General features: G+C 40.4%; 1 protein-coding gene across 1 annotated transcript in view; it reads right to left on the bottom strand.

The window, feature by feature from the left end:
* The window catches only part of PCNT (pericentrin), a 103,702-nt gene that overhangs the window by 78,658 nt on the left and 12,594 nt on the right, over nucleotides 1-12,450 (bottom strand). Inside the window, 8 exon segments of the mRNA XM_082483808.1 lie at nucleotides 219-330; nucleotides 1,396-1,532; nucleotides 2,650-2,824; nucleotides 3,000-3,058; nucleotides 6,973-7,228; nucleotides 8,280-8,456; nucleotides 8,666-8,758; nucleotides 8,844-11,345. Of these exon segments, the coding sequence (XP_082339934.1) occupies nucleotides 219-330; nucleotides 1,396-1,532; nucleotides 2,650-2,824; nucleotides 3,000-3,058; nucleotides 6,973-7,228; nucleotides 8,280-8,456; nucleotides 8,666-8,758; nucleotides 8,844-11,345 (3,511 nt within the window).

Genomic DNA, 12,450 nt, shown 5'->3' with positions numbered 1-12,450 from the left:
GAGTGAGCTTTTTCCCACAGCCATACTATGCTTTTTGACATTGCAGAACCAACTAGCCATCTCTCACTTCAGAAACAGATCACTAGGGTAGAATCCACTGATGCTTCTGTGACCTACCTGTGTGATTCTGGTACATGATAAAAAGTATTTTGTGCTAGTAATGCATACTTCTATATGAAGAAGAGGCAGAAAATAAAATGCATCAGTTTTGAACATACCACTTAGCTCTTGCCGGTTTGCTCGGCTACTATCGAGCTGACACCAAAGCTGCCCGATTTCTTCTTGTGACCGAGTCTTGAGTTCTTCATGCGTGACTCGAAGTTTCTCCAGCTATGGAAGACATGTCAAAAAAAACCCAAACCAACTACCAAAAGACAAAACACACAGCCTTTTTAAAACAGTTTTGTTCTAATTGCTTATTTTATATGCAACAGACAGTTCTGTCAGAAACAGGTGGTAACACTTAGTGACAACTAGACTCTCAGTTCCTGGCCCAAGCTACCAGACCTACCAAGCAGCACTTAACTGTTAGACCCTCTCCTCTAAGAGAGAGGAATTTTTGCCTGATGCCATATTTATCATCGCTGGCAAAAATTACATATTAGCTAGATAAAAAGGAAACACAGGAACCAGGGCTCCCCAGTTCAAGAAGGACAGGGAACTACTGGAGAGAGTACAGCAGAGGGCTATGAAGATGATCAAGGGAATGGAGCACCTCTCTTATGAAGAAAGGCTGAGAGACCTGGGTCTGTTCAGCGTGGAGAAAAGACAACTGAGAGGGCATCTCATCAACGCTTATAAATATCTAAAGGGTGGGTGGTCAAGAGGATGGGACCAGAGTCTTTTCAGTGGTGCCCAGCAATAGGACAAGATGCAATGGGCACAAACTGGAACACAGGAAATACCATCTCAACATGAGGAAAAACTTCTTTACTTTGAGGGTAACAGAGCACTGGAACAGGCTGCCCAGAGAAGTTGTGGAGTCTCCTTCTCTAGAGATATTCAACCTGCCTGGATGCGTTCCTGTCCAACCTACTCTAGGCGAACCTGCTTTGGCAGAGGGTTGGACTAGATGATCTCTGAAGGTCCCTTCCAACCCCTAACATACTGTGATTCTGTAACATGAGGAAAATTAAGCATATAAATACAGAGGAAGAAACAGCACCAAATGGCACAAAGGTAATTGCATTCAACAGATTTTGAACCCCTACAGAAAATCCCACAGTATTTACCTACTTCATAAGATGCATTTTAGTTTTTCAATAAAATCCCTAAGTACAAAAAAGTCACCCAAATTATATGCATATGGTCTATTTTTTGTTACGTTATATACAGAGTAATCAACCACTCAAAACACGCAAAGAAATCTTTATTTCTTACGTAAATCTTATTTACCTCCTTCTCAAGACTCTGTTCTTTTTCTTGGCTTTTTATCTTCACATCTTCTAAGAGTTGGTTATGTTCAGTCTGCAGCTGTTCCTGTAATTTTGTAATGGCTAACTGGTGTTGCTTCTCCAAGTCTACACATTTTACTAAAATTAAAAATTAGTTCTGTTACACCACCATCCTGGTTACTGAATAACCTATACAAGTTTTGTGCAACTAAAATACAAATGCATGTCTCTAGCCTAGAATGCTAGCTTACAGGGAAACACAAAAATATTTGAATAGTAAAGTACTTGAAAGTCAAACATTTCCACACAGTGCTTCCTAGTTCTCTTGCATCCCACACTGTTAGCCAAGAGGTAACCAACAGTAGTGCCGGAGGGATGAACATCTGCTCTCTGCATACATGAACAAGCAACCTGAACTAGAAGCACACACGCTTGGAACAGGGAATCAAGCGTTTCTTCAAGGCCTAAAACGACACATTACCTCCAACAGCCACACTCAACAGCAGGCAGTAGAAGAGATAGACAGGAAGGACTAGGTCACGCCAAGTACACTCTGCTCAGAGGCTAGGCAACCCGACTAGCTATCTCTTTTCATTTCATGGCACACCTGTCTCGTGGCTCCTTTACATGACATCACTGACAACAAATCTGACGCTATTGTGCTGGTCAGCCACTATATCGACAAATATGTCAGATTTTTGAGACCTACACAAACTTTTCATAGCCCTATCTCCTCTCTGCACCTTAGCAAAAGACATAAACAGATGTAGCTGGCTAGATATTAATCCAGATTTCACTTTTCAAGTTAATGAAAACTCCAATTACAGTAGTCTCAAAAACATCACTTCCAGAACAGTATTTCAAAAGGTTACTGTTCCATCAAGCTTTAACTATTCACAGTCCAAACGCAATTTTTTTTTGTTAGAAGCAGCTTCTATTGATATTAATCTTAACTTTGACAAATTCAATGATTGCCAAAGCCTGTTTGCAGCTGGCAGCAAAACAGCATGTCCCTTCAATAAATATGAAGGAAAACAGTCCGCCTCATATTCTGTGGAATTCAAGACACAACACAGCTAACTAGGCTTTAAACAATTTTTCATTTACGTCCCATTTTCTAGACAGTCTCATGCCATCAACCCAGTTTTTAAGTAAGAGTACATGGGTATATCTTGTATTTTCTTTTTATACAGGTTCTAAAAACACTTGGTTAGCTTTGTCATTGTTCAGCTGCTTCCCAGACCACAGTACTTACTTTTAGACTGTTCATTCTCAAGAGAAAGAAGCCCCAGCTCTGTTTTGACTTTTTCTAATTCCATTTCCAGAGTTCTCTGCAGTTCCAGCATTTCAGTCTGATGTTTTTTAGACAGTTCTTCACATGTGCTTTTTATATGCATCTTAGACTCCAATTCCCAGTCTCTTTTGAGAGTCTAAGAAAACAAGACATGCATTATTAAAGCAAACACATTTACTAAATTAGTACTTTTTTTTTTTCTCCTCCATTTATTTGCCCTCTACAATAAATGTGTAGTAGACACAGAACTTCTACTAGCTCTAGTTTACTGAAAGGGAGTTTTACTTTTTGTTGTAAAACAGAATTTGTACCTCTAATGCCTGGATATGTGTCTCTTCCATTTCCAGTTCTATTTTCTTTCTCTGATCAACTGTGAAATAAAATATTACTTATCAATAAATTTATATAAACTGTTATGATTAAACGATAAGTACAAATACAGATGAGATTACCATTTTCAGTATCAAACTCAGGGCTTGAATTAGTAGGCATGCAGGGTAGGCAGTGTAAGGTACCAGGTTCTACCCATATCTGCTGTTACACAATATCCCAGTAATTTACTTTTGTTTTAGAAAATAAGCATCTAGCAGTTACAACTGCAAAGACAACCCTGATGGTTAAATTGAACTTAACTAGCAAAGGAAAACCTGCTTAAATTTACAGAGAGTATGATACCAACACCCCCCCACGCACCTTTATAACTAAAGATATAAATTCAAATACCTATCAATGTTATTTTAGATGCTAGCATTTCACAACAATATTAAGTGTTTGCATCATCTCTATCTTCAGAGACACAGCAAAAGACTAGCAGGCAGCAGTAGCAAGAGGGAAACTCTTCAAATTTCTTCTAAGAATGTCTAGGAATCAGACTGAAAGATAAATGCTATTATCTGCTCGATTACCACTGACGCCAACGGCTAATCACCTTCATCACCTATCTAAAAAGAAACATCTTTCCTCTAGCCCCCAAGGTAACATTATCTTCAACTCCCTACCAGTTTTCATGCATCACAAGGCACATGGAGGACAGGGAGGTGATTCGAGACAGTCAGCATCACTTCACCAAGGGCAAGTCCTGCCTGACCAAACTAGTGGTCTTCTATGATGGAGCGACTACATCAGTGGGCAAGGGAAGAGCTATGGATATCCTCTATCTGGACTTCTCTAATGCCTTTGACGCAGTCCCCCACAACATCCTTCTCTCTACATTGGAGAGATACGAATTTGATGGATGGACTGTTCGGTGGATGAGGAATTGGTTGGATGGTTGCATCCAGAAGGCAGTGGTCAATGACTCAATGTCCAGATGGAGATCAGTGACCCCACAGGGGTCCATATCGGGACCAGTACTGCTTATATCTTCATCAGTGTCACAGACAGTGGGATCAAAGCCTTGGGCTTCACCAAGGGCAAGTCACACCTGACAAATTTGGTGGCCTTCTATGACAGGGTTACAGCGTTGGTGGATAACGGCAGAGCAACTGATGTCACCTACCTGGACTTGTGCAAAGCGTTTGATACTGCCCTGCACGACATCCAGATCTCTAAATTGGAAGACATGGATTTGATGGATGGACTACCCAGTGGATAACAAACTGGCTGGATGGCCACACTCAAAGAGTTGCAGTCAATGGCTCCATGTCCAAGTGGAAACCAGTGATGAGTGGCATTCCTCAAGGGTTGGTACTGAGACCGGTACTATTTAACATCTTTGTCAGCGACATGGACAGTGCAACTGAGTGCACCCTCAGCAAGTTTGCCGGCAACACCAAGCTGTGTGGTGCAGTCGACATGCTGGAGGGAAGGGATGCCATCCAGAAGGACCTGGACAGGCTTGAGACGTGGGCCTGTGTAAACCTCATGAAGTTCAACAAGGCCAAGGGCAAGGTCCTGCACATGGCTCAGGGCAATCCCAAGCACAAATACAGGCTGGGCGGAGAATGGATCGAGAGCAGCCCTGAGAAGAAGGACCTGGGTGTGCTGATTGATGAGAAGCTCAACATGACCCAGCACTGTGTGCCTGCAGGCCAGGAGGCCAACTGTATCCTGGGATACATCAAAAGAAGCAAGGCCAGCAGGTCGAGGGAGGTGATTCTGCCCCTCTGCTCCATTTTTGTGAGACCCCACCTGCAGTACTGTGTACTGCAGTACATGGATGGGGCTTTGAGCAACCTGGTCTAGTGGGAGGTGTCCCTGCCCATGGCAAAGAGGTTGGAACTAGATGATCTTCCAACCTAAACCATTCTATGATTCTGTGATCGGTGCAGTTGACACGCCTGAGTGATGGGACACCATCCAGAGGGAACCTGGATAGACTTGAGAAGTGGGTTCACGTGAACCTCATGAGGCTCAACAAGGCAACATACAGGGTTCTGCACATGGGTTGGGGCAACCCCTGGTACCAATACTGGCTAGAGGATGAAGGGACTGAAATCAGCCCTGACAAGAACGACTTTGGGGTACTGGTGAATGAAAAGCTGTACACAAGTCGGCAACGTGCACTCGCAACCCAGAATGCCAACTGTATCCTGAGCTGCATCAAAAGAAACACGGCCAGCAGGTCGAGGGAGGTGATTCTGCCTCTCTGCTCCATTTTTGTGAGACCCCACCTGCAGTACTGTGTCCAGCTCTGGAGCCCTGAGCACAGGAAAGACATGGACCTGTTGGGGCAAGTCCAAAGGAGGGCCACAAAGATGATCAGAGGGATGGGGCATCTGTCCTATGAAGACAGGCCGTGAGAGAGTTCACCCTGGAGAAGAGAAGGCTCCTGGGAGACCTTATTGTGGCCTTCCAGTACTTAAAGGGGGCCTACAGGAAAGATGGGGACAAACTTTTTAGCAGGGCCTGTTGCGATAGAACAAGGGATAATCGTTTTAAACTAAAAGAGGGTAGATTTAGACTAGATACAAGGAAGACATATTTTACAATGAGGGTGATGAAATCTCGGAACAGCTTGCCCAGAGAGGTTGGTAGATGCCCCGTCCCTGGAAACATTCAAGGTCAGGTTGGAAGCGCCTCTGACCAACCTGATCTAGTTGAAGATGTCCCTGCTTATTGCAGGGGAGGGTGAACTAAATGACATTTTAAGGTCACTTCCAACCCAAACTATTCTGTGATTCTGTGATCATCCGATTCCATATTCTCCTTCTCAGCCCCTAGATTCAAGCACTCATAAGTGGTTACATTCATATTAAGTTACATTGCAAAACACACATAAACAGCATTGATGTTAAGAACTGCATCCCGACCTCCTACTGCTTCGAAATACCATCATGCTATCAGTTCACTGTATTTCTGGTGCTAACAAACAGTATCCTATTCATGGGTAAAAAAGACACAGCCCTAAAACATTCTCTTCCTATCGGTGAAGAGCAACTAATGGAACGGTTCCTAAACTTCTTCCATGAATTGCTGCAGGCCTCATCTTTCTCCAGAAATTCCTCAAGCTCTGTCATACAGATCAGAAATGGTCTCCTGATCTGGGAAGAGACAAATATTCCAAACAATGACAAGAGCACCATCAGCAAGCCTTGAGGACTATCAAGTGCAGCTTTCCTCTTGCTGATGTCAAAATACAGTCTTTTTAAGGCACTCGAACAGGTTGCCCGGAGAGATTGTTGAGGCCCCATCCCTGAAAGTGTTCAAGGCCAGGCTGGACGTGGTTTTGCGCAACCTGGTCTAGTGGGAGGTGTCCCGGTCTATGGGAGGGGGGTTGGAACTCTATGATCTTCAAGGTCCTTTCCAACCTAAACCATTCTATGATTCTATGAATCAAACATCTCAAAGGATACCCAGCTTCAGGCTCTCACTGAGCCTTTCTGTTCCTTTCCAACTCCTTTATCCTGTTTTTGAAACCACTGAGAAGACATGCCAGGAAGCATTTCCGTATCTTGTCAGAAACACAAGAGTAGTCAGTGCTGACTTAGGGCAATAAAAACAATTAAGAAACACAAGTAGTAAGAGCTGTACTCTTTGCACCAATTAAATTCTTATGAGAGCTCTGTCTAATGCCTCCTGAAAGCAAATAGTTCAGTACGGCGCTATTTTAGAGAAGTAGCGGCAAGACACCCATACAGTAAAAGAAAAATTAAACTTAAGTTTGGACAACTTCATTTTCACATAAGACATGGTCTCTTGCACATGCCTGTCTAGCTGCTGTCCCTGTTCAAAGCAACAGCAGCCATCACTCAAAAGGCCAGCTCTACACCAGGACAGGAACCTATGAGGAAGAAAAATACTGATGGAGTTTCAATCTGGCCCATTATTCCTAAATTTTAATACCTAGTTCTTGCTGATAATTTGTCTTAAGGTCTTCTTTTTCCTTCAGAGATTGTTCTTTAATCTTCTCCCACTCCAGCTGATGGCGGCTTTGCAGAATTGCTACCTCTTGAGCACGCTTATCATTGAGCATCTCCCGTAGTTCCACAAGGGCAGTTTCCTTTTCTTTTCTCAAGTTAGACTGCATAAGCTCAAGCTGGGAGGTGTGCATATTATTTAAGCTTAGGCGTAAAGCTTCCAATTCAAGGCTGTGCAGTGTCTGTAATGGAGAAGAAAAAGGGTTTTTCCTTGCCCTGTAATGAAACGTGTTCACTTTCTCATTACCTGTTTCAGTTTCAATTGCTTTCAACTGTTAAACACATCTAAGTTTTGCCTTTCTGTACTCAGAGAGTGTTTCTTCATGGCAGCGACAAAACCCTCAAAACAAGCTGACTTTTGTTACAATGACATTTGCCTAACATTTTCAGTGCAAAGTAAAAGGCTTTCCTCACCTGCTTAACTTCATCGCCTACCAAATATGTTGCACGTGTCCACTACCTCACAATGTCACCAGAGCAGAACAAAAGCTCACCCCAACCTTTCACTATCTATTAAAAAAAATTACTCATATTTGCCATTGGTTATGATTCATTAAAAAGCAAAATTCCCAAGTGGTATCGGAGAAGGGGAAATAAAATTCACCATGCTTCACTAAAATAAAAAGCGATGAATATCCAACAGTTAGAAATGGCAGCTAAATTAGGCCTACCAAACTTTTCAATTCTTAAATAAACTAAACGGTACACGAACATCTTGTAATTAGACCTAACACTAGATGTATTCTTTCCATTTCCACTTAACATTTATTGGAAGTGTTCAAAAACCCAGTAAATACGTAGAGGAAAAAATCAGGTTTACATACTTAAGTTTAGCAGAAAAGCATTCCTAATTACATTAGTGTGAAAATTAAAGAGTGGGAGGGGTTTGTTATTTTTTTATACCCTTTTAAATTATTTTTTTTTGTTAAATTTATCAAGATGTGAAAAATGACAAAGTTTGGGATTTGTTTTTTTTAAACCCATCAATTTCAGCAGTTTTCTTCAGAATTAAAATATAATTGCAGTGAGGATCCTGGAGAACTCCTGTAGAAAATATCTAATACCACCCACCAAGGGAACACTCTTGATTCTTCAACTGCAGAATTACATAGAAGAGCACACATAGTATGCACAAAAATCAAGGAGCCTTCTCTTTGCAACAGCCAGGTAAGCACCACAGCAATTACTGGTTTTCTTTTTTTTTTTTTTTTTTTTTTTTTTTTTTTTTTTAACCTGTGACTGGAGCTGAGCTTCCTCAATCTCTGCTTTGTGTGCAGCTGCCATTTGCTGACAAAGTTCATCCAACAGGTGCTGTTGTTCTTTATTTAGTTCAGCACGGAGCTTCTCCATTTCCTCTTCATGTTTAGTAATCAGTTCAGAGATTTCACGATCATGCTCTCGTTCATGTACCTGCAGAGAAAGACCTTTCTTCAAAATGTGGTTAGTTATCCCCCTACTAAGTTATTGAGCCAGAATTCTCCCCTCCTCCTGACCCCAAACCAAAGATACCACAGAAAAAACAATAGATTTTTGCACTTCTAAAACGTTTATACTGCTTGAATGACAAACAACACAAAATTAGTTTATTTTTCTAAAATAAACCCAATTACAGCATTCACCTTTTTTATTAAAGTAATCTGTTCCTTTCTTTCTTCTTCCAACTTCTGCTGTTTTTCCACTTTATCTTTTATTTCAGCACTTAATTCTTCTATCTGAAAACAGGCATACAAACATTTGCAATTACTACCTTAAGCATTCTGAAATCCTAAAAGTCCTGGCATTGTCAGGGTTTCCTACCTCTTTCTTGTGTGTCAAACTCACTTTAGTTAATTCAGCAAGGCGTTGAGTCTCCATTCTATCAATTTCCTCTTTGTACTGTTTCACCATCTCAGATTGTGCCTCCTGTGCAGCTTGTGCAGACTGAAAGGACTCCTGCAAGCGAGTCTCAAGCTCCAAACAAACATTCTTCAAACAGGCGATTTCTTCAGTCAACTGGCTTTTATTCTCACTGTATTCAGTACTTTTTGCCTTTATTTCAGCATTAAGTTTATTAATTTCTAAGTTGCTGAAGTTTAATTTGTACTCATATCCCTGTCTTTCACACTCCTGTATATCTTTGAGGTTTTTCACTTCAGCATTAAGTTCACATATGTTTTTCTCAAGATCCTCAATGATGCTAGCATTCTCTGCTAGTGCTTTTTCTGTTTTTATTAGATCCTCCTCCACGGAAGATAATCTTTCTCCTAAGGCTGTTTTTTCCTTCAATAAGAGTGCTAAATTTTGTTCTTTATTATAGATTTCAGCTTTGAGCAACTCCTGTTCTTTTAGCAATGCCTCTTCAGAGATGGTTTTCTGACCAAGCAGCTCTGCTATTGTCTGGTTTTTAGCCTTCTGAGCATCAAGCTGGCTTTGCATTTGATCCCTTTGACTTTGCAAAGCAGCTAACTGACGTCCAAAGAGAGACTGTACTTCACTTGTTACAGCATCAGAAGCTGTTTTCTGCTCTTGAACATCTTTCACTAATTGCTCCTGAGTTCGCAACTGCACCATTAACATTTCTCTTTCCTCCTGGAGGTCTTTTACCATTTCTTGCCAGGTGGAGGATTTTGACACTTGTGATAAAGGCTCTACAGCACAGTAAGGCTGGCCTCCCTCCTCACCCTGCTGCTTTAGTAGAAACATTATTTTCTTTTCAAGTTCTTTCTCCTTCTCTGTTTTTTGAAGAAGTTCCTTTTCACAACAGATCCGGGCTTCACGTTCCTCATCCAGTTTCACACACATATGAGAGAGCTCAGCCATTACTTTTCCCCATTTTTCAACAGCTTCTTGGGTCTCCAGATAAGATTTCTTCAAGGCTGACTCCTTCTCATGGAGCTGCTCCGTTAGCTTCACACATCTCTCTACCAAACTATTTGTCTCACCATCCTTTATGTCATCATGGTCACTTATTTTGTTTTGCTGCTGGGAGCTATCTGAAAAAAATGCAACAAAGGCCTCTGCTCCCACCTCAGTCTCTTCAAAAGTCTCTTGAGCCAAACCACTATGACATGTTTCCTCATCAAGGCCAAAGTTTAATGGAGGAGGCATAAAATCTCTGCTGGGTTCTAGAAGCACCGTACTGTCTAACCCAGACCTACTGCATCTACCTTCTTCAATGGCATAAACTTCAGAAGTGCTGGACACATATGACTCTTCTGGTCTCTCCGTGGAGAGGAGATATTTAGCCAATATGTCTTCATCACCACTGAAAAGCCCTAGTTCTGACAAGCGTTCTTCAGACAGGTTGTCTCCTTCGCTACTTTCAATATTCTCTGTGATCTTTGAATTCTTAGTTTCTTCTAATTGATCCCTTGAGGAGTTGACTCCCAAGTCATGCTGGAACTCTAGTTCTTCATGAACTAGCTCAGATTCACTTTTCAGCTGGTGTGGTTTATTCCACATCTCCTCAAGCTCTGCTCTCGGCAACTGCAACACTTCTAGTAAAATCTGTTTTTCCCTCAATTTCATTAGCTTTTTATTGGAGAGAATCTCTTCATCATGCTTTTGCCTTACATCTATACTTTTTTCAGCCTCAAAAAGTCCCTTTTCATTTAATTCCTGGATGAAAGAATTCAGTTTCTGAATCTCTTCATTCAAGGACTGCTTTTCTTTTTTATATCGCTGGGCTTCTTTGACCTGCTCTTCTGCGTCAGAAAGTTGAGACTTGAGGCCATCAATTAAATCCTTGTATTTAGTCTCAATTTCACATTTTTCTCTCTGGAAGTCTTCCTGTTGGTTTTCAAGTTTTTTTCTCAAATTTTCTTCATTAATTTCAGACTCCCGAAGACTATTATTTAAGTCAATTATTATGCCATTCAAATTCTGAATGTGTTCTTCAGAATTTAGAGCACAGAGTTCTTTTCTTAGCTGTTCAAGTTCATTCTTATATTTTAAAATACTTTCTTCTTCATATATCTGCTTGGCTTCTGCAATCTCTCTTCTATGGCACTTCTCCAGCTCAGCCCTCAAGTTCCCCAACTGCCTGCAAATATCCTTTTCATGACGGATTTTCAGTTGTTCGATACACTGCCGTTCTTTCATTTTGGATAAAGCCATTTCATTTTTTAATTCTGTTATTTCTGAGTCCCGGAGAGAAAGGGTATGCTGTAGTACAGACAAGCTAAATCTTTCCAGTGTCAGTAGACCTTGAAGAGTTTTAATATGTTGTTCTTTTTCTTCCATGCTTTTGTATAACTGTTGCATTGTACCTTTCGTATCCCCTTCCATTTGGGCAAACAGATTTTCTTTTTCTTTGGTATTCTTAAAAATAAAATATTACATATGTAATATGCCACTGAAATATGACATGTTTTTATTTTCTTAAGCCTCATACTTTTAATTTATCTTCACAAAAATATTTACCTTTAAGTGCAGGGTGTATCATTGGCCTAGGCAATAGGATTTTTAAGCACATCCTTGAGAGTGGCAAATACTATTGAAAGACTCTTCAAATGAGGTAACAAATATCAAATTGCCTAAGCAATAACAAATGGTATGCCACTGACTCCAGAGTGAAATAAAATAGCAGCTGCCTCCAACTTCAGTTTTTTTAATTTTAAAAATTTAAAATAAAATAATATCAGAGCTACAGATACCTCTCCATCTCACATCCATTTGCACAGAGAAAACCCCTCCCACAAGCAGGAATAGGCCAACAGAACAGCCATGTCAAATTTTGACTCATCTGACTCACTTGAAAATTTAAGGCTTCTACCTATGGCATTGCTGGTTATGTGATTAAAGAATATCAGACCTTTTAAGCTGTTCTTTTAATATACATTAGTAATCCCAATCCCTATAAGTTTTTTTCTTTAGAAACAGACTTCTTCATGACCATGCCAATATTGCACAAAGTTATCATGAAATTTGAAATACATATTATAAAAAAAAAAAAAGTAAGTATAAGTTCTGTGGTTTTAAGTTTAACAGAGTTTCTTTATTCATAGTGCTCGTTTCTGGAATTATTACATCAAAACATTCCCACACAAGCTTTTCACTTTGTTTTGCATGTGAAACTAACATGATTACAGATACAAACTTTTACTCTCATGTAGGTGTTTCAAGTTCACACACAACTGTATTGTTATATGCTTACACAGCATATCCAGCAACCTTCAGCCCACTGCAAGCCTCTGTCAGTTATGTTGCCACATGCCTCAGTTCAACAAACACCAGATGGACCTGCTTCTGATGGAAATTTCTTAATGTTATACAACAGTTTAGTTTCTGCAACAGAAACCAATTGAGTAATTTCAATAAATAAGCAAATTTTAAAGAGCCAGAACTGAATCCTTATTTCATACAAAAAAAAAATAAAATCTTAAATTGTGAGCAGCTATTTTGCCTTAGCTCAACATCATTACCT

This window comes from Vanellus vanellus (assembly GCF_965231255.1).
Source record: "Vanellus vanellus genome assembly, chromosome: 5".
NCBI lineage: Eukaryota > Metazoa > Chordata > Aves > Charadriiformes > Charadriidae > Vanellus > Vanellus vanellus.
This window is presented reverse-complemented; position numbering and strand designations above follow the sequence as displayed.